This window comes from Mustela nivalis (assembly GCF_964662115.1).
Source record: "Mustela nivalis genome assembly, chromosome: 11".
NCBI lineage: Eukaryota > Metazoa > Chordata > Mammalia > Carnivora > Mustelidae > Mustela > Mustela nivalis.
The window spans coordinates 47,378,378-47,400,423 of record NC_139030.1 but is presented as its reverse complement, the minus strand read 5'-3'; the positions used below and the strand labels follow the sequence as shown (position 1 = coordinate 47,400,423).

Sequence of the window (22,046 nt, the reverse complement as noted above, 5' to 3'; positions counted from 1 at the left end):
TAGCCTTTTGCTGAGCACTAAATATGTTCTGAGTTAAAAGACTTCTACCCATTCAGAAGTATACACTCTCTGAAAGAGGGGAAGGTGATCAGGCAGGTATGGGCTCTGGTTAGACTTTAAACAGAAAAACAGGTACGTACCAATGGGACATTTTAAAAATACATATAGATTGGTTTATTTAGACTAATAAACTTTCTGCATTTTTGACTTAAAAAGACCTTACATTTTCTTTCCCTTTTAAGTTTATAGATATGTCTAAGAAACTCTATGTAATCTTTTCTTTGAACAAACAACCGCAGAGGGGGCAGGTCAACATGGTGGTAGAGGAAAACTTGAAACACACCAAATCCTACAGCTACATATAGAACAATTCTCTCTGGGGGAAAAAAAAAAAAGTGAAAACTAGCTCGACAGTCCTCCACAACAACGGGTAAAAAGACCACACTGAGACAGGTAAAAGAGGCAGAGATGCAGTATGGCCCAAAACCCCACCCACACTGGGATGACCCACAAGCAAGAGTGACCCGGTTGTACAGAGACAACCCGTGAGGAGCAAAAGGTTCAAGTTCCACATGAGGCACCCCAACCCTTGGGACCTGTACCAGAGAGACAAGTCCCCAAAACATCTGGCTTTAAACACCAAGAGATCCAAAAGGCTAAAGAAAACTGAGTCTCCGCTTTTAGAGTGTTCATGCACACACTCATTCACCCTATGACCCAGCACAAAAGCAGCAGGTTAGAGGGCACTGAGACCACATGTGATGGAGATTCACTGGCTAGGCAGAAGGCATCTCCTGGAAGAAGAGAGGTCTGTTGGAACCCTCTGCGGATGAGGATGCTGACAGGTACAATTCTGCACTCTTCTCCTGCCTTGGTAGTGCTGGCCCTAGTAGGCATCATTCTTGCACTCTTCTTCTCCTTGCTAGCATCACTTGTCCTAACCTTGCACTCTCCTGGTGCCTTGCTCTGCTAAACCCAGTGGGCAGTCTTACCCCAGCCCTGCTCACCCTGATAAATGAGCGTATCCTGGCTGAGCACTACCATGAGGCCCTGCCAAAGCACAGAGGGGATGACCCTTGAGCATTTGTAGTCAGGGGACTGCCATTTCTGGGCCCATGGGACTGAAACAATTGGAGACACAGTTCTTAACAGGCTACCACCCCCACGGTACACAGGCAACAGACAGAAACACACCCCCATCTTCCTGTGAGCGTTTCTTCAAGACTGGGAGAGTCAGCTGTTTTGCTTAATATAGAAAAACAAAGAGAGAGAGTCAGAGGAAACAGGAATGTGTTCCAAATCAGAACAAGGCAAAATCCCAGGAAAAAAATCTCAATGAAATGGAGAGAAGTCATTTACCTGATAAAAAAGTCAAAGTAATGGTTATAAAGATGTTTACCAATCTCAGGAGAAAAATGAATGAATAATAGAACTTCAATAAGTGACATATAATGTAAGAAAGTACAAAAAAGAGGAGCTGAAAAATCCAGTAACTGAACTGAAAAATATACCAGATGGATTCAACAGCAGACCAGATAAAAGAAAAGAAAGGCTCAGTCACCTAGAAGACAGAGTAGTGGAACTCATCCAAACAGAGGGACAAAAAGAAAAACTTATTTAAAAAGTAAAGATAGCTTATGGGACTCATAGAACAACATCAAGCAGAACAGACTTTGAATAACAGGAGTCCTAAAAGGAGAAAAGAGAGCAAAGGGGACAAAAAACTTATTTGAGGAAATAATGGCTGGACAGTCTCCTAACCAGGGGAACAAAACAGACATCCAGACACAGGAAGTCCAGAGAATTCCAAAAGACATGAACCCAAGCAGATTCAAAATAACACACATTACAATTAAATCTCAAAAGTTAGAGACTCTGAAAAGCAGCAAGAGAAAAAGAACTTGGTATAGACAAGAGAACCCTATGAGATTATTAGCAGTTTCTTCTTCTTCTTCTTCTTTTTTTTTTTTTTAAGATTTTATTTATTTATTCAACAGAGAGAGAGAGATCACAAGTAGGCAGAGAGGCAGGTGGAGGGAGAGGGAGAAGCAGGCTCCCTGCTGAGCAGAGAGCCTGATGCAGGGCTCAATCCCAGGACCCTGAAATCATGACCTGAGCCAAAGACAGAGGCTTAACCCACTGAGCCACCTAGGTGCCCCAATTATTAGATTTTTCAACAGGAACTTTGCAAGCTAGAAGAAAATGGCATGATACATTCAGTACTGAAAGCAAAAAATTTCCAACCAAGACTACTCTACCTGGCAAGATTATCATTCAGAACTGAAGGAGGGAGAGAAAGTTTTCCAGACAAGCAAAAGCTAAAGGAGCTCATCACAGCCTAAAAAGAAATGTTAAGGAGACCTCTTTAAGCTGAAAAGAGAGGGTACTGATTAGTAACCAGATAACATTGAAAGTAAAAATCTCATCAGTAGAGGTAAATATATAGCCAAAATAATAGACTAACCACTTATACAGCTAATGTGAAGGCTAAAAAAATTAAAGCAGTAAAAATAACTATAACTACAAAAGGAGTTCAAAATGGTGATGGAGTAGGAAACCTTAGTTTCATCTGGTCCCAGGAATTCAGCTAGATGGCTATCAAATCATTCTGAACACCTGTGAGTGAACTCCACTGGAGATCTAAGAAAAGAATTGCTGCAGCTCTACAAATAAAAAGCAACCACATTCTGCAAGAATGACAAGATGGAAAAGCTCACCTCAAAAGGGAGAACAAGAGGCAGTACCGACTACCTAGAACCTAATCAGTATGGATATAAGATGTCAGAACTAGAATTCAGTATAACAATTATAAAGATACTAGCTAGGCTTGAAAAAAGCATAGAAGACACTAGAGAATCCCTTTCTGGAGAAATAAAAGACCTAAATCAAACAAACCATAATCAAAAAGGCTATTAATGAGATGCAATAAAAATGGAGGTTCTAACTGCTAGGATAAATGAGGCAGAAGAGAGAATTAGTGATAGAAGACCAAATGATAGAGAATAAGGAAGTTGAAAAAAAGGTAAACAACTACTGGCAGGCTACATTCAAAATAGGAGAGATAAAAAGCTTCCAGGACAAAAAGAAACTGAAAGAATTTGTGATCACTAAGCCATCCCTTTAAGAAATATTAAAGGGGATCCTATAAGTGAAGACAGAGCCCAAAAGTAACATAGATCAGAAAGGAACAGAGACAATATGCAGAAATCAGTGACTTTACAGGTATTACAATGGCATTAAATTCCTATCTTTCAATAGTTATTCTGAATGTAAATGGGCTAAAAGCCTCAATCAAAAGACACACGGTATGAGATTGAATAATTAAAAAAAAAAAAAAAAAAAGCAAGACCCATCTATAGGCTGTTCTCAAAAAACACATTTTAAAATATTTTTTTTTAAATATTTTATTTATTTATTTATCAGAGAGAGAGAGAGACAGAGAGACAGAGCACAAGCACAGGGAGTAGCAGGCAGAGGCAGAAGCAGGCTCCCCGCTAAGCAAAGAGCCCAATGCAGGACTTGATCCCAGGACTCTGGGATCATGATCTGAGCCGAAGGCAGACACTTAACCAACTGAGCCACCAAGGCATCGCTGCAAGAGACTCATTTTAGACCCAAAGACACCACCATATTGAAAATGAGGGGGTGGGAAACTATCATGCTAATGGACATCAAAAGAAAGCTGGGATGGCAATCCTTATATTAAACAAGTTAGATTTTTAAACCAAACACTGTAATAAGATGAGGAAGGACACTATATCATAATAAAGGGTCCATCCAACAAGAAGATCTAACAATTGTAAGTATTTATGCCCCTAGCAAGGGAGCAGCTAATTATATAAACCAACTAATAACAAAATTAAAGAAACACATTGATAATAATACAGTAAGAGCATGGAACTTTAACATCCCCCTCATTGCAATGGACAGATCACCTAAGCAGAAGATCAACAAGGAAACAAGGGCTTTGAATGACACACTGGACCAGATGGACTCCACAGATATAATCAGAGTGTATAACAGAATACACATTCTTCTCAAGTGTGCATGGAACATTCTCCAGAACAGATGATACACACTGCATCACAAATCAGGTCTCAACCAGTACCAAAACCCTGGGATCACTCTCTGCATATTTTCAGACCACAATGCTTTGAAACTGGAACTCAATCACAAGAGGAAATTTGGAAAGAACTGAAACACATGGAGGCTAAAGAGCATCCTACTAAAAAAGGAATGTGCCAAACAGGACATTAAAGAAGAATTTAAGAAATTCATGGAAACAAATGAAAATGAAAACACAACTGTCCAACATCTTTGGCGGTCCTAAGAGGGTACTATAGAGCAATACGAGCTTTTCTCAAGAAACAAGAAAGTTCACACAAACTAATCTTACACCTAAAGGAGCTGGAGAAAGTATAGCAAATCAAGCCTAATCCAGTAGAAGAGAACTGATAAAGATGACAGCAGAAATCAAGGAAATAGAAACCAAAAGAATAGTACAACAGATCAATAAAACTAGGAGCTGCTTCTTCGAAAGAAGTAATAAGATTGATAAACCTCTAGCCAGACTTATCAAAAAGAAAACCTCCAGCTAGACTTAACAAAAAGAAAAGAGAAAGGACCCCCCCCCCAAAAAAATCATGAATGAAAGAGGACAGATCACAACCAACAGTGAAGAAATACAAACAATTAAAAGAACATATGATGACCAACTAAATGTCAACACATTAGACAATCTAGAAGAAACGGATACATTCCTAGAGACATATGAACTACCAAAACTGAAACAGGAAGAAATAGGAAACCTGAACAGACCCATAATCAATAAGGAAATTGAAACAGTAATCAAAAATCTCCTAATAAACAAGAGTCCAGGGCTGAATGGCTTCACAGGGGAATTCTACCAAGAATTTAAAGAAGAATTAATACCTATTCTTCCAAAGCTGCTTCAAAATATAGAAATAGAAAGAAAACTTCAAATTCTTTCTGTGAGCCCAGCATTACTTTGATTCCAAAACCAGACAAGGACCCCACCAAAAAAGAGGAATTACAGACCAATATCCCTGATGAGCATGAATGCAAAAATTCTCACAAAGATACTAATTAGTAGGATCCAACAGGACATTAAAGGGATTATTCACCACGATCAAGTGGGATTTATTCCTGGGCAGGAAGGGTGGTTCAACATCCACAAATCAATTAATGTGATACACTATATTAATAAAAAAAAGGACAAGAACCATATGATCCCCTCAAAAAATGCAGAAAAAGCATCTGACAAAGTACAGCATCCTTTCTTGGCTAAAACACTTCAGGGATAGAGGGAAAATACCTCAATATCATAAAAGCCATCTATGAAAAGCCCACAGCAAATATCATTCTCAATGGGGAAAAACCGAGAGCTTTTCTCCTAAAGTTAGAAACACAGTAGGGATAGCCACTATCACCATGCTGTTCAAAATAGTAGTAGAAGACCTAGCCTCAGCAATCAGACAACAGAAAGAAATAAAAGACATCCGAATCAGCAAAGAAAGAGTCAAACTCATTCTTTGCAGAGAACATAACTATACTCTATGTAGAAAACCCAAAGACTCAACCCCCAAATTACTAGAAATCATACAGCAATCAGCAAACTGGCAGGATATAAAATCAATGCACAGAAATCAGTTGCATTTCTATACACTAACAAGGAGGCAGAAGAAAGAGAAATTAAGGAGTCGATCCCATTTATAATTGCATCCCAAACCATAAGACACCTAGGAATAAATGAAGCCAAAATGGCAAAGGATCAGTACTCAGAAAACTAGAGAACACTCATGAAGGAAACTGAGGAAGACACAAAGAAATGGAAAAATATTCCATGATCGGGGTGCCTGGGTGGCTCAGTGGGTTAAAGCCTCTGCCTTCGGCTCAGGTCCTGATCCCAGGGTCCCGGGATCGAGCCCCGCATCAGGCTCTCTGCTCAGTGGGAAGCCTGCTTCCTCCTCTCTCTCTACTTGTGATTTCTGTCTGTCAAATAAATCTTTAGAAAAAAAAAATATATATTCCATGATCATGGATTGGAAGAACAAACATTGTTAAAATGTCTGTGTTACCTAGAACAATCTACACATTCAATGTAATCCCTATTAAAATATCATCAACTTTTTTCACAGAACTGGAATAAATAATACTAAAATTTGTACAGAACCAGAAAAGATCCCAAATAGCCAGAAGAATGTTGAAAAAGGAAAGCAAAGCTGGTAGCATCACAATTCTGACTTCAAGCTCTATTATAATGCTATAATCATCAAGACAGTATGGTATTGGCACAAAAACAGATGCACAGATCAATGGGAACAGAAGAGAGAACCCAGAAATGGACCCTCAACTCTACAGAGGTCAACAAATCTTTGACAAAGTAGGAAAGAATGTCCAATGGAAAAAAGTCTCTTCAACAAATGGTGTTGGGCAAATTGGCCAGCCACATGCAGAAGAATGAAAATGGAGCATTTTCTCACACCATACCCAAAAAATAGACTCAAAATGGATGAAATACCTAAATGTGAGACAGGAATCCAACAAAATCCTAGAGGAGAACACAAGCAGCAACCTCTTCAACCTCGGGCACAGCAACTTCTCGCTAGACATGTCTCCAGAGGCAAGGGAAACAAAGGCAAAAATGAACTATTGGGATTTCACCAAGATAAAAAGCTTTTGTACAACAAAGGAAACAGCTGACAAAACCAAAAGACAACCAACAGAATGGGAGAAGATATTTGGAAATGACATATCAGATAAAGGGCTAGTATCCAAAATCTACAAAGAACCTATCAAACTCAACAGCCAAAGAACAAACATTCCAACCAAGAAATAGGTAGAAGATATGCACAGACATTTCTGCAAAGAAGACATCCAAATGGCCAACAGACACATGAAAAAATGTTCAACCTCACTCAGCATCAGGGAACTACAAATCAAAAACACAATGAGATAACACTTCACACCAGTCAGAATGGCTAAAATTAACAAGTCAGGAAACGACAGATGTTGGCATGGATGCAGAGAAAGGGAAACCCTCTTACACCGTTGGTGGGAATGCAGGCTAATGCAGCCACTCTGGAAAACAGTATGGAGGTTCCTCAAAAAGCTGAAAATAGAACTACCTTATGACTCAGTAACTGCGCTACTGGTTATCTACCCCAAAGATACAAATGTAGTGATCTGAAGGGGCACCTGCCTCCAATGTTTATAGCAGCAATGTCCACAAGAGCCAAACTATGGAAAGAGCCCAGATGTCCATCGATAGATAAACGGATAAAGTACCCACAGAATATGCTCCAGGATAGATCCCATGTTAGGCCACAAAACAAGTCTTAATAAATTTAAGACTAAAATGATATATATACAATGGAATATTACTCAGCCATCAAAAAATGAAATCTTGCCATTTGCAACAACGGATGGAACTAGAGGGTATTATGCTAAACGAAATAAGTCAATCAGAGAAAGACAACTATTATATGATCTCACTGATATGAGGAATTTAAGAGACAAAATAGAGGATCATGGGGGAAGAGAAGAAAAAAGAAAACAAGTCAAACCAGAGAGGGAGACATACAAGACTGATGAATCACAGACCTGTACCTTTGAAACCAATATTACATTTTTTTGTTAATTAACTGAATTAAAATTTTGTTGTTGTTGTTTTTTAAAGATTTTACTTATTTATTTGACAGAGATCACAAGTAGGCAAAGAGGTAGGTAGGGTGGGGGAGGGGAGCAGGCTCCCTGTCCAGCAGAGAGCCCGAGGCAGGGCTCAATCCCAGAACCCTGGGATCACGACCCAAGCCAAAGGCAGAGGCTTAACCCACTGAGCCACCCAGGTGCCCCTAACTGAATTTAAATTTTAAAAAATAATAAAAATTGCTCTAAAAAAACCAGACATTATACAATAATAAAAGTCATTCTAGCAAGAATATACAACATTTGCAAATATTTGTACACTCATCATATAAAGGCATCTAAACATATATGTCTATGAAGTCACTCAACATATTGAGCACCTAAACATATACAGGAAATATTAACAGACCTACAGGGAAAAATCAACAGCGATATAATTATAGTAGGGGATTTTATTTATTTATTTATTTATTTTAAAGATTTTATTTATTTATTTGACAGATCACAAGTAGGCAGAGAGGCAGGCAGAGAGAGAGGAGGAAGGAGGCTTCCCACTAAGCAGAGAGCCCGATGCGGGGCTTGATCCCAGGACCCGGAGATCATGACCTGAGCCAAAGGCAGAGGCTTTAACCCACTGAGCCACCCAGGTGCCCCATAGTAGGGGATTTTAATACTCCAATTACATCAATGGATAGATTATCTACATAGAAAATCAATATGGAAACGTCCACCTTAAAAGATACATGAGACCAGATGGACTTAATAAACACATACAGAACACTCCACCAAAAAGCAGCAGAATACACATTCTTCATAAGTACCCACAGAACATTCTCTAGGATAGATCACATGTTAGGCCACAAAACAAGTCTTAATAAATTTAAGACTAAAATGATATCAAGCATCCTTTCAGACCACAATAGTACAAAACTGGAAATCAATCACCAAAAAAATTTAAAAAGAGAAATCACAAATATGTGGAGATTTAACAACATGCTACTGAACAACCAATGGTCAAAAAAGAAACCAAAGAAAAAGGGAGAAAAATACCTTGAGATAAATGAAAATAGAACACAACAAAATCTACAAGATGTAGCAAAAGCAGATATAAGAGGGAAGTTCATAGTGATACAGACCTACTTCAAAAAAACAAGAATAATCTCAAATAAACGATCTAACTTTACACCTAAAGGAGCTAGAATTTAAAAAAAAAGGGGGGGGGGGGACTAGAAAAAGAGGAACGAAGGAAGCCCAAAGTAAGTCTGTGGAAGTAAGGAAATAATAAGGACCAGGCAGAAATAAGTAAGACTAAAAAGAAAAGAGAAAAGATCCATGAAACTAAGAGCTGGTTCTTTGAAAAGATAAACAAAATTGGTAAACTTTAGCTACACTAAGAAAAAGAGAAGGCTCGAATAAATAAAATCAGAATTGAAAGAGGGAAAGTTGTAAGTCATACCAAAAAAATACAAAGGATCACAAGAGGCTACTATGAAAAATTATATTCTAACAAACTGGACAACTTTAGAAACATGTAACATTCAGTCTTCCAAGCTGAATAATGGAAAAATAGAAAATCTGAATAGATCGATTACTGAGAAGGAGACTAAATCAGTAAAAACTTCTCAACAAACAAAAGTCCAGAACCAGATGGCTTCACTGGTGAATCCCTAATTCATTTATTTTTTAAAAAAATATTTTATTTCTTTATCAGAGAGAGAGAGCACACGAGCAGGCAGAGTGGCAGGCAGAGGCAGAGAGAGAAGGAGGCTCCCCGCCAAGCAAGGAATCCAATGCAGGAGCCAAAGGCAGCAGGTGTCCCCCCTAATTCATTTAAAGAAGAGTTAATACCTATCCTTCTCAAACTCTCCCAAAAATTGAAGAGGAGGGAATGCTTCCAAACTCATTTTATGAGGCCAGTATTAGACTGATACCAAACACCAAACAAGAACACCCAAAAAAGAAAATGACAGACCCAAATCCCTAATAAACACAGATGGAAAAATCCTTAACAAAATATTAGTAAACCAAATTCAAAAATACATTAAGAAAGTCATACACCATGATCAAGTGGGATTTACTCCAGGATGTAAGGATGGTTTAACATCTGCACATCAGTCATTGTGATACACCACATCAACAAAATTAAAGCTAAAAATCCCATGATCAACTAAATAGATGCAGAAAAAGCATCTGGCAAAATTCAGCATCCATTTAATGACAAGCTCCCAACTAACATCACACTCAATGGTCAAAAATTGAAAGCATTTCCTCTAAGATCAGGAACAAGAGGAGGATGCTTGTTTTCACCACTTTTACTCAACACAGAATTCAAAATTTTAGCTTGAGCAATTTGGCAAGGAAAATGAACAAAAGGCATTCAAATTGGAAAGCAAAGAGTAAAACTCATATATAAAATCCAAAAGATCTCCAAAAAACTGAATAAACAAATACAGTAAAGTTGCAGGATACAAAGTCAATATACAAAAACCTGTTGTTTTTCTACACTAACAATGAATTATCAGAAAGAGAAATTAAGGGGCGCCTGGGTGGCTCAGTGGGTTAAATCCTCTGCCTTCGGCTCAGGTCATGATCCCAGAGTTCTGGGCTCGAGCCCCACATCGGACTCTGCTCTGCAGGGAGCCTGCTTTCTCCTCTCTCTCTGCTTGTCTCTCTGCCGACTTGTGATCTCCGTCAAATAAATAAATAAAATCTTTAAAAAAAAAATTAAGAAAACAATTCCATTTACAATTGCATCAAAGTGAATAAAACAGCTAGAAATAAATTAAACCAAGGAGGTAAAAATCTGTACATCAAAAACTACATAGATAAAAGAAATGGAAAAAGACACTAATAAGTGGCAAGACAGTCTGTGCTTGCGGACTGGAAAAATTAATATTGCAAAAATGTCCATATTATCCAAAGCAATCTACAGATTCAATGCAATCCCTGTCAAAATCCCATGACATTTTCACAGAAATAGAGGAAACAACCCTAATATTTATATGAAACCAAAAATGATCTTGAGTAGTCAAAGCAACCTTGAGAATGAAGGACAAAGCTGGAGACATCACACTTGCTGATTTCAAGCTATGTTTATTTATTTTTTTTTAAGATTTTATTTATTTACTTGACAGAGAGAAATCACAAGTAGATGGAGAGGCAGGCAGAGAGAGAGAGAGGGAAGCAGGCTCCCTGCTGAGCAGAGAGGCCCATGCGGGACTCGATCCCAGGACCCTGAGATCATGACCTGAGCCGAAGGCAGCGGCTTAACCCACTGAGCCACCCAGGCGCCCTCAAGCTATGTTTAAAAGTGATAGTAATCAAAGCATGATGGTTTTGGCATAAAGATATATACATCAATGGAACAAAAAGAGAGCCCAGAAATAAACTCATGCATTTATAGTCAATTACTTTACAACAGAAGAAGCAAGAACATACAATGGGGAACGGACAGTCTCCTCAATAAAAGGTGATGGGAAAACTTCACAGCCACATGCGAAAGAATGAAACTGCACCACTATCTTATCCCAGACACAAAAATTAACTAAAAATGTATTAAAAACTTGAATATAAGAACAGAAACTATAAAACTCCTAGAAGAAAACATAGGTGGTAAGCTCCTTGACGTTTCTCTTGGCATTTGGATTGGACTTCAAAGACAAAGATGACAAAAGCAAAACTAAACAAATGGAACTATATCAAACTGAAAAGCTTTTGGACAGCAAAGGAAACCACCAACAAAATCAAAAGGCAACCTACTTGAGTAGGAGAAGATACTTTCAAATCATATATCTGATAAGAGATTAATATCCAAAGTATGTAAAGAATTCTTACAAATCAATAACAAAAAAATCCAATTAGAAATTGGATACAGCATCTGAATAACATTTCTTCCAGAAAAGACATACAAGTGACATGAAAAGATGCTCCATATTTTAATCACCAGGGAAATGTAAATCAAAGCCACAGTGATATATCATCTCACACGAGTCAGAATGGCTATTCTAAAAAAGATAAGAAATAATACGTGTTGGTGAGGACATGCACTGCTGTTGAGAATGTAAACTGATGCAGCCACTATGGAAAACAGTATGGAGCTGCCTCAAAAAACTAAAAATAGAACTACCATATGATACAGCAATATTACTTCTGGATATTTATCCAAAGAAAAAGAAAACACTAATTTGAAAAGATATTTGACTGCTATGCTTATTGCAGCATTATTCACAATAAGCAAGACACAAAAACAACCAATGTGTCCACTCATGGATGAATGGATGAAGAAGATGTGGTATATGTATGCAATGGAAAACCACTCAGCCATGAAAAAGGATGAACTCTTCTCATTTGTACCAACATGGATGGACTTTGAGGGTATTATGCTAAGTGAAATAAGGCAGAGAGAGAAAAATAGTGTAGAATTTCACTTACATGTGAAATCTAAAACACAAAATAAATGAAAAAAACTCATAGGAGCAGAGAACAGATTGGTGGTTGGCAGAAGGGAGGGGGATTATAGGAGTGGGTAAAATAGGAGATGGGGGTCAAGATACACAAACTTCCAGTCATAAAATAAATAAGTCATGGGGATGTAATGTACAGCATGGTAAACAAAGTTGACAATATATTTCATATTATGCAACTTTTTATGGTGGCAGGGGGGAAACTATGCTTAATGTGGTAATCGCTTCCCAGTGTATACAAATACTGAATCATATTGTACACCTCAAACTCTCAAACTAATACAATGTTATACAACAATTATAACTCAGTAAAGAAACCATAGATATATTAAGATAATAGGTAAGTCACAGATTGGGAAAAATATTGATAATACATATATCTGACAAAGGACTACATCCATCATGGATAAAGAACTCTTATAAGTCAATAATAAAAAATATAAATAACCTAATTAAAAATTGGTGGGAAACTTGAACAGATACTTTACAAAAAAAGATATACAAATAGCCAATAAACACATGAAAAGGTGGTGAATGCCTTTAAAAATCAGAGAAATGCAAATTAAAAACACAGTAAGATACCCTTTTATACCAACTTACATGACTAAAATAAAAAAGACTAAGACCATCAAACATTGGTAAGGATGCAGAGTAACAAATACTCATATATTGCTAATGAGACTGCAAGATGATCCATCCACTTCAAAGAACCAACAGACAGTATCTTTCTTTATTTAAAGATTTTTATTTATTTATTTTAGAAAGAGCAAGAAAGAGAACACAAGGAGGGGGAGGGGCAAACAGAGAGGAAGAAGTAGTCTCTCCACTGAGCAGGGAGCCCCATGTGGGGCTTGATCAGGACTCAGCCAAAATCAGGAATTGGATGCTCAACTGACTGAGCCACCCAGCTGCCCTTATTTATAACAGATGCAAACTGTAAACAACCCAAATGTCCATCAACAGAAGAATGAATAAGCAAATTTTGGTCAATTCATATAACAGAATAATAGTAAAATTAAAAACAAAAACCCAACTACTGATACCCACAAAATAACCAGGATGACTCTTGAAAACATGTTAAGCAAAAGAGACCGGCCATGGAAGGATGCATTTTGTACAATTCCATTTATATGAAATCTAAGAAGAAACAAAACTATTAACAGAACAGTGGTGGCCTGGGGGAACAGAGGAGTGATTGACTGGAAAGAGGCGTGAATGAATTTTCTGGGGTGAAATGTTCTATACCTTACCTCGAGTGGTGATTTTAGGAATGTATATAATTGTTAAAAGTCCCTGAGCTGACATCTAAGATCTGGTCATGTCTTGGTATCTTAATTGTATCTAAGTAAATGATCATATATATGTATATAGAGAGAGATATAAGATAAATTTTTACTATATATGTAACAATATAGTTTAAAGAAAGAACAAAAGCCACTACAAAGTTGATCTAGATTTCTTTTTGACACAGGAAGAAGTCGTCTCTTGGATTTGATTTTCCAAGAGAACATGATCTGAAAATCAAAATACCTGGTGCTTGCATGAAACCAGCATATGTTATCTATATGATTTGGGGTTGAGAGTTAACTTTTCTGAGCTTCTGTAGCTCATGCACCTATTTCACAAGAAGTGACAACATGCATTACCAAAGTACTTTGAAAATTCTAAGGTGACATTAAAGTACTATTCTTGCTCACAATAGATATCATAATTACTCAATTATATTTATGTCTGATATGGACATGTAATATGTATGTATACACAGATATGTATGTATTTATACATATATAAAGAGAGGTTTTCTAATAGAAAAATAAAAACATATGGCCTGATAAGAATGGCTCGTCTATGAGAACAATGGGAAAAAATGTTTGAAACCAACGGCTATATATACACCATACATACAGCATCCATAACATATATTCATGAGTAACTCTATACACAAATATACTCTTGCCCCAACCCCATCTAAAGAAGGGTCAACCAACTGTTAAACCTAAAGGTCACTTTATTGATACTGCAATAACAAAAAAGTTTATGCCAGCACCTCTATATTATAAATTCTGAACTAAGTCTTTTTTGAGAAGGCTTTGATATAGATATTAAAAAAAAATGGTTGGTTAATGTTCACAGTAAAGACTTTAAATTTGAAAATGCACACTGTTTATATTTCTAGAGGTATATACTTCTATATTCCCAAAGGTTATATTCTATTTCTTTTTTTTTTTTAGCATCTTACTATAATGCACATTTATTACCTCATGGTTTCCTTTTTTTTCTTCTTTAAATTCAATTACCCAACATATAGGAAATCATTAGTTTTTGGTGTAGTGTTCAATGATTCATGTATTAGTTGTGTATAAAGAAGATGTCTTTCATACATACATTGGAATATTACTCAGCCATCAGAGTGGTTATATTCTATTTCTATGAGACTGATGTGCTGCCTACTGCACTAAGGAGACACCTATATTCTATTTCTAAAGTGAGATGTTCTACTGTGATTCTCTGCTGCCTGTAGGAAATGGAAGCAGCTTGCATCTCCGGTAAATCAGAGTCAACAAAATTTCCATCTGGTTGAAAAAAGAGTGTGTGTGTGTGTGTGTGTGTGTGTGTACAGACACATGTATGTGAGCATGCATATGAGGACATTAGAAGGAAATATTCTGGGGCACCTGGGTGGCTCAGTAGGCTAAGTGTCTGCCTTTGGCTCAGGTCATGATCTCGGGATCCTAGGGTTGAGCCCTGTATTGGGCTCCCTGCTTAATGGGGCGTCTGCTTCTCTCTTACCCTCGTCCCTTTCCCCAACACTGTTTGTGCTCTCTGCTCTCTCTCCTGTTCTCTCACCCAAATAAATAAATAAAATCTTTAAAAAGAAGGAGGAGGAGGAGGAGGCGGCAGCGGAGGAGGAAATATACCAAAATGTTGACAATGAAAAATAAAACTACCATTTGGTAATCTCTATGCTCAAGGCAAAAGACCCTAAAAAATTAAGGTTAATAATTCGTGTGAAAGATCAAAGACCTAAATGTAAGAGCTAAAACTATAAAACTCTTAGAAGAAAACAGAGGTATTAATCTGCATAATCTTAGATTAGGCAATAATTTCCTATATATATCACAAAAAGCACAAGCAAAAAATATGGTTAAATTGGACTTCATTAAAATCAAGTCCGAGTCTTCAAAGGATAGAAAGTGAAAAATATTGGAAATCATATGTCTGATAAGGGACTCTAAATATATAAAGAATTCTTATAACTTAATAATAAAAGACAACCCAATTAAAAAACAGGCAAAGATTCTGAATAGATATTTCTCCAAAGGAGATATACAAATGCCAAAACATTCTTGAAAAGATGTTCAAAATGTCAATTATTAGATTACAACAAGATAACACTTCATATCCACTGCGGTAGCTATAATCAATAACAAGAATGTGGAGGGTGCCTGGGTGGCTCAGTGGGTTAAGCTGCTGCCTTCGGCTCAGGTCATGATCTCAGGGTCCTGGGATCAAGTCCCGCATCGGGCTCTCTGCTCAGCGGGAAGCCTGCTTCCTCCTCTCTCTTTCTCTGCCTGCCTCTCTGCCTACTTGTGATCTCTCTGTGTCAAATAAATAAATAAAATCTTTAAAAAAAAAAAAAAAGAATGTGGAGAAATCTGAACCCTTATACATTGCTAGTGGGAATGTAAAATGTTGCAGCCACTTTGGAAAACAGTCTGGCAGTTCCTCAAAATACAAATTAGAGTTACTATACAACCCAACAATTCCACTCCTAGGTATATACCCAAGAGAAGTGAAAACATACATCCACATAAAACTTTTTACATTAACGTTCACAGCAGCATTACTCATAATAACCAAAAAGTGGAAACAAGCCAAAGCTCAACAACTGATGCATAAACCAAATGTGACGTATCTATATAATGGACTATTCCTCACCAATAAAAAGGTCTGAAGTACTGATACATAGTGCAACTTGGATAAATCCTGAAAACATTATGCTGAGTGAAAAAAGCCAGACACAAAAGACCCATTTTTCATTCCATTTATATGAAATGTCCAGAATTGGCGAATTGACAGAGATGGAAAGTTTATTAGTAAAAGGGAAAGAGGAAAGACTGGTGGGCAACAGCAAAAGGGTCCCAGGTTTCATTTTCAGGTGTTATCACGCAATTTAGAATATGTTCTAAAATTAACTGTGGTGATAGTTACACAGCTCTGTGGCTATGCTAAAAACTGCCGAGCAGTGCACTTTAAAAAGGGGGAATTGTAGGGTATGTGAATTATATCTCGGTAAAGCTGTTGTTCTTAAAATATTTCTGAAACATAGCAGGCATTCAATGAGTGAGAGAATAAATAAATGAAGAGAAATATATACCGAATACTAAAGAATACGGATTTGGAGACAGAAGTGGCTTGAATCTCAATTTTTCCATTTACTAGGTGCTGGATTTTACTGAGCTTTTAATTTCTTCCACTGTAGCTGGGAATAATGAGATGATGCCTGTAAAGTCCAAGTCCAGGGCAGGGTGTTCTACGAATGCTAGCTGTTATGATGACATAATCATAAGCCTGTATTTTCTTTGGTGATATGTAGTAATGAAGGAAACCACAATAAGGAATTCAGCTTTCAAATTAACACTGTAGAATATGATTAGACTTAAGATTGAGTTTTATCTGGTAAGAATGATCAGGAGCTACCCGTTTTCTATGAGATATAAACGTAACCTTAGTCTGGTTCCCTTCACAGGAAAAAAGAAAGTAAATCTCTCTCAGGCTTCACAGCTTGCTAAATGAGAATGAATAAATGGAAGAACAAATGAATGGAAATGCACCAAATATGAATAAATATGGATTTTAAACAAAAGTGATTTGAATCTTTATCACCTACTAAGTCTGGATCTCCCTTGGGTTTATTTTCTTCAACTCTAGTTGGGAATAATAATGAGACAGATAATGCCTATAAAATGTTTGGGAGGGGTGCCTGGATGGTGTAGTTAGTTGGGTATCCGACTCTTGGTTTTGGCTCGGGTTGTGATCTCATGGTTGTGGGATCACGCCCCGAATTGGGTTCCATTGCTCAGTGCAGAGTCTGCTTGGAATTCTCTCTCTCTGCCCCCCCCCCACTTGTGCTCTCTCTCTCCCTCTCCTTCTTTCTAAAACAAATTAAAAAAAAAAAGTTCCAATAGGCAAAGTCCCTACTGCTCATTAGCAATCTTAGCAGATTAGAGCTACATTAGAAACAAAAGCCAGTGTCAATGACAGTAATGTTTTAGTTGAGTGATATGTTTAAAGATGCTCAATACAGTATGAGCTACTAGATTTATAGTGTGTACTCTTTTTATATTTATCAAATATCACCTACTCTTAAAAATAGATCATAAAACAACCAACCAACCAAAAAAAAAATAAAAGGTCTGGATATTTTTATTTCTTGGTCAATTCATTATCTAGGTCAAAGAACACCATTTTTCCTAAAGGCCAGCAGTCATTTTCCTATCAGAATTTCTCTCCCATATACAGGGAACTCAAAGCCGGGGTCCTAGATGATCCCTCTGCTGGGGAAAAACCTATAAAGCCAATACTGACTATTCAGTCTGAGCCATTTCTTTTGAATTAATCTGCATTAGGTTAACACAAGGTAAAACTGAGTGATTTTTGAGAAAACAGCAGCATTGTTCTCAGCTGGTGCTACAGACAGCATTTAGCTGAACACCCACAGGGTCCCTATGCATCTTTTCACCACCACTACTCAGGACGGTGAGGGTTCTCATATCAGGCTCACAGGAAGCCACTCTTCCCAGTGTCTATCCAGTGGCTGCTTACCAGGTTTCATTCAGTAAAGAGAGCACTCCTATATTCCACAGTGCCTGATATTCTTTAAATAGAGACCCATTCATTCTGTTCAAGGCTTTATTCTCTGCTGAAATACATAGACATGGGGAGAAGTGGCAGATTATGCTTTAAAGATTATTTACACTGTAGTGTGATTGAATTCATCAGTACAAATTCAATAAATACTCATTTTCTTTCCTCCCTGAATCAAGAGATTAAGGAAAAAAAAAATGGAAGCAGAAAATGTTTGAGGTAAAGAACTGCAGACAACCTCATCATTCTGCCTAGAGCCCAACCTGTCTATTTTTCATGCTGTCAATTTCCAACTAGACAATCCATCAAAGTTCTCAGAAATGAGTCATGATTAAAGAAGAGATTTAGAGTGTCAGCATAACCCTCAAGGCACCCTAGACTTCAACAGAAATTCCCAAAGTTCAAACCTAGAAACAGGGTACATAGTAGGAAAAACAAAGGAACCAAAGATCTGATTACGGTTTAACCACTTAGGTCACATGTCAGACATGGGAACATGGGAACAGGTCAGTTTCATGGACAAAAACCTCTGGGTATTACAAAGGGAAACAGAAAAAATTAGCCACGCAAAACAGAAAGAGCCCGACTTAGGAGACTTCTGGCAAATATATGCAAGAGGAGTGGCAAAACTGAGTTTGGAAACTTCTTAACCAAACTAAAACTAAAACCACTGAGAAAAAGAATATTTAAAATTTACAAACGTTCTCTCATTTGAAGAGAAATAATTACAGCATCTAATTGGGGTAAAGGAAGAGGAGAAACTTTTTTGTGTTCTGCTTAAACAAAGGTCTTATTCTGTAATTATTATTTGTCTTTCATAAAAAAAGAAAGTTAGCCAAAGAGGTGAGTTTGCTTCCTGAGAACCCACTTGGAAAGTACAAGCATACATGCAAATGCACAAACATACGTACACGTACACACACACACACACACACACACACACACCCAGCCTTTTAACCTTTTCAATAGGAACTTTGGTTGCACAAAGGTGAGGAGCCAGGTATGCACCAGGCTGACAAATCTCATCAAAAAGAATCCAGAGCAGCCCCACTCTCTGACCCCCCAGGGCATCTTCGCAGAATTAAAAGTTGCAAGGGTCACTGACCCCATCACCTCAAGTTCCACAAGCAACTGAAGAGGGTTTAGCGAAGACTGTCAGCCAGTTCAACTGGAAGTTATTAAGAGTTTCAGGGACAAAATGGACTAAATAAGACTTAAATCATGTATTAACAAATTTGAAATAAACAGCACAAATAAAATCAGTTGAGCTACAAACTTAAATTTGAGAATTGGTCTAAATGCAATGTCATGCTCACCCTTTAAAGATAGAAACCTTTGAGTTCAAAGTGAATATAATCTGAATCTCTGCATTCAGAATTGTAATAGCCTTAACATAATTATGGTTGTTTGCTATAACCTCTGGTCCCTAAAGAAGGAAAATTATAATTACTCTACAATGGTTTTCTCAGTCCTACACCTAAGATATAAAAGCCCAATTAATCAATCATCTCACTTATTTTGAAGTTCAAGACGATATAAATGTATGGGAACACTACCCACTACTCTATTTCCTGGGATATTTAAAAATCAGAATTAGAACTTCCAAAGTGTGGAAGGTAATGCTGGAGCTTTTAAGAGTCAGAGCCGATAAAAAATACTTCCTCTTTCCTTCATTCAAAACCAGTCAGGATCATGCAATGAAATTAAAAACTATTCCTTATGATCACTGAGAAAATCTTAGAATCCTTTGAGTTAAGAAGGAATGTCACTCAGGTATTATATCTAATGTGCAAAAAAGGTTAAAGGAACATGCTTGCCATGAGAAATGCCCAGTATTCATACTTACACAACCTCCAGCAAGGATTTCTGCTAAAAGTGGAATGGACCCGTCTCTTCTGGTAAATTTGTCCCGGACAAAATCATTGACCTAATAAGAAAACAACATCAGTTAACTGGAATTCTCAACCATTTCCTCCACTGGCGTGTTACTGGTTTTCCAAATCATCAAAATACCTATCTCATGATAAAATTAAGAATTATCAAATGTCTACATAGAAGCTGAAAGTTTTACAGACATCTTGATAGTGTGCCAGTCTCTGCAGCATCCATCTTAATTGTTGGTTTAATGATCATCTAAACAAATGACATATAAATTCAATGAGAAAGAAACTTACAGTCAGTTTAATGGCCTTTTCTGGAGCAACTCCTATAAGCTGTGGTATCAGACCTAGGTAAACAGAGAGAAGCATTAGCAATATGAATGTAGTAGACATTAATATGTAAACCCAACAAGTTAATGGCTTCTCCCTTATTATTTACCTATCGAACATTCTAGGGTTTTCACTAAAATATGAAAAAATGGATTGTCCTAAGAACTCCGTACATGTATGTAATAATTATTCATGTCAAACATAATGCTAGGCTTTCTTGAGGCTATAGATCCTTTTCTTAAGCATGCTTCCCTTAAAGCCTAGTTATCTAATATCTCTCAAAAAAGTACCTGAAGAAGGAACGGACGCCATGATCTTCTCTACTCCCAAACACTGCCAATAACAATGTAACCAAATTCCCGCCCTTTACAACCAACAACATACAAACATACAGGAACTCATTAGAGAAGTCAATGTCATATATCTGCAAAACAGGCTGTTGAGTAGACCCAGGTTTTGGCACAAATGATGCTAATAGCATACGGTGGTTTGGTTATTACAGAATACCAACTCCCATAATTTTCTCTTTAGAGAAAACCAGAATTCCGTATACATATATTTTAAAGGAAGCCAAAACTGCAAAAAAACCACACAGTTTTAAATATCATTTAATGGGTGTCTTCTATAAGCAAAAACATATGCCTCCTGCATTCTTATTTACTAATATATGTCAAACTTAAGACATTTCAAAAGAATCTTCTTAAAACAAAGGAAATCATTATTCTTAGAAAGTTAAATTACCAAGGCTGGCTGCAAACTGGAAAAGAAAAAAATATATAAACAATTCAACATCTGTAAGGCTCAGCTTTCTAAAGCACACAGATTATCCAAATTGCTGGCGTACATTTTTTGCATACATTTTTAAAAAATGCTAACAATAAACATTCTATACCCTTTAAATCACCCAGCCATAGGGGAGTTATGTATGTATTTGCACACTCACTGCTGATCTTAAGCCTACTTTGAGGATACTGCTGAGTGATTTTCTGTGAGTTGAGAGCCAGCGAGTAATCATACATACAGGCTACTGTCAGTCAAACTGAATTATCAGTGACAAACACAAATCTGCACACACCTTTAATGGGTAGCAGGCTGATTTAAAAGAATAAATCAGCAGATGGCAGTCTTAACTTTCTAACCTTCATGATTATGAGGCCCTATTACTTTTAATCTAACTTCCATACACCCATGTCAGCGTGTGTATTTGTTTTACAACTTGCCTCAATAAGGCTCATGGAATTTTAATAAAGTACTGATTTATGTCATTTTATCACTATTGCTTGCAAAGAAATTTAAACTAATCTGTCAACAATTTTGTCAGTCATCTGACAGAATAATGGACCGGTTCTAAGCAATATATGACAATCTCAATAATCATAGTGTTCGCATACAGGACTCCTACAATCTTCTCTCTAATACAAGAGTCTCTCATTTAAAGAACTGATTTTATCAGCTCACATCCTGAATAAAGCGAACAATCCCTCCACCTCTCCCCACCCCCAAACTTGGCATATCAGACCATTTAATTAACATGACATCTCTCCGAAACGAAATTTTCTGTAAGCATCGAACCATTGAGAAGGCTAAACTGTGAATGAAGTATATACCCTGGTTACTTCTAATAGGAGCATTCTCTTTAAAAGCATACCAAGGAGGAAGAAAGGTTATTATTCAACAAAGAAAGATTGGAGATGACAAAGCAAAAATCAAAACAAAACCAAACCCTAGCACCACTCAACCCTCCTTAAGTTCCTCATTGAAAGAAATCTAGATACGCAGGGTTTGATACAGCTTAAAATAAGCATTCCCATGCACAGACCTGCATTCTGGACAACAC

General features: G+C 37.1%; 1 protein-coding gene across 3 annotated transcripts in view; it reads right to left on the bottom strand.

The window, feature by feature from the left end:
• Positions 1–22,046, bottom strand: part of SLC25A12 (solute carrier family 25 member 12) — a 204,407-nt gene that overhangs the window by 13,086 nt on the left and 169,275 nt on the right. For all 3 annotated transcript variants that reach the window (XM_082689158.1, XM_082689156.1, XM_082689157.1), the window contains 2 exons: positions 20,174–20,226; positions 19,846–19,926 (listed from right to left, as the gene is read on the bottom strand). In XM_082689158.1, coding sequence (XP_082545284.1) covers positions 19,846–19,926; positions 20,174–20,226 — 134 coding nt within the window. The remainder of the gene's footprint in view (positions 1–19,845; positions 19,927–20,173; positions 20,227–22,046) is intronic.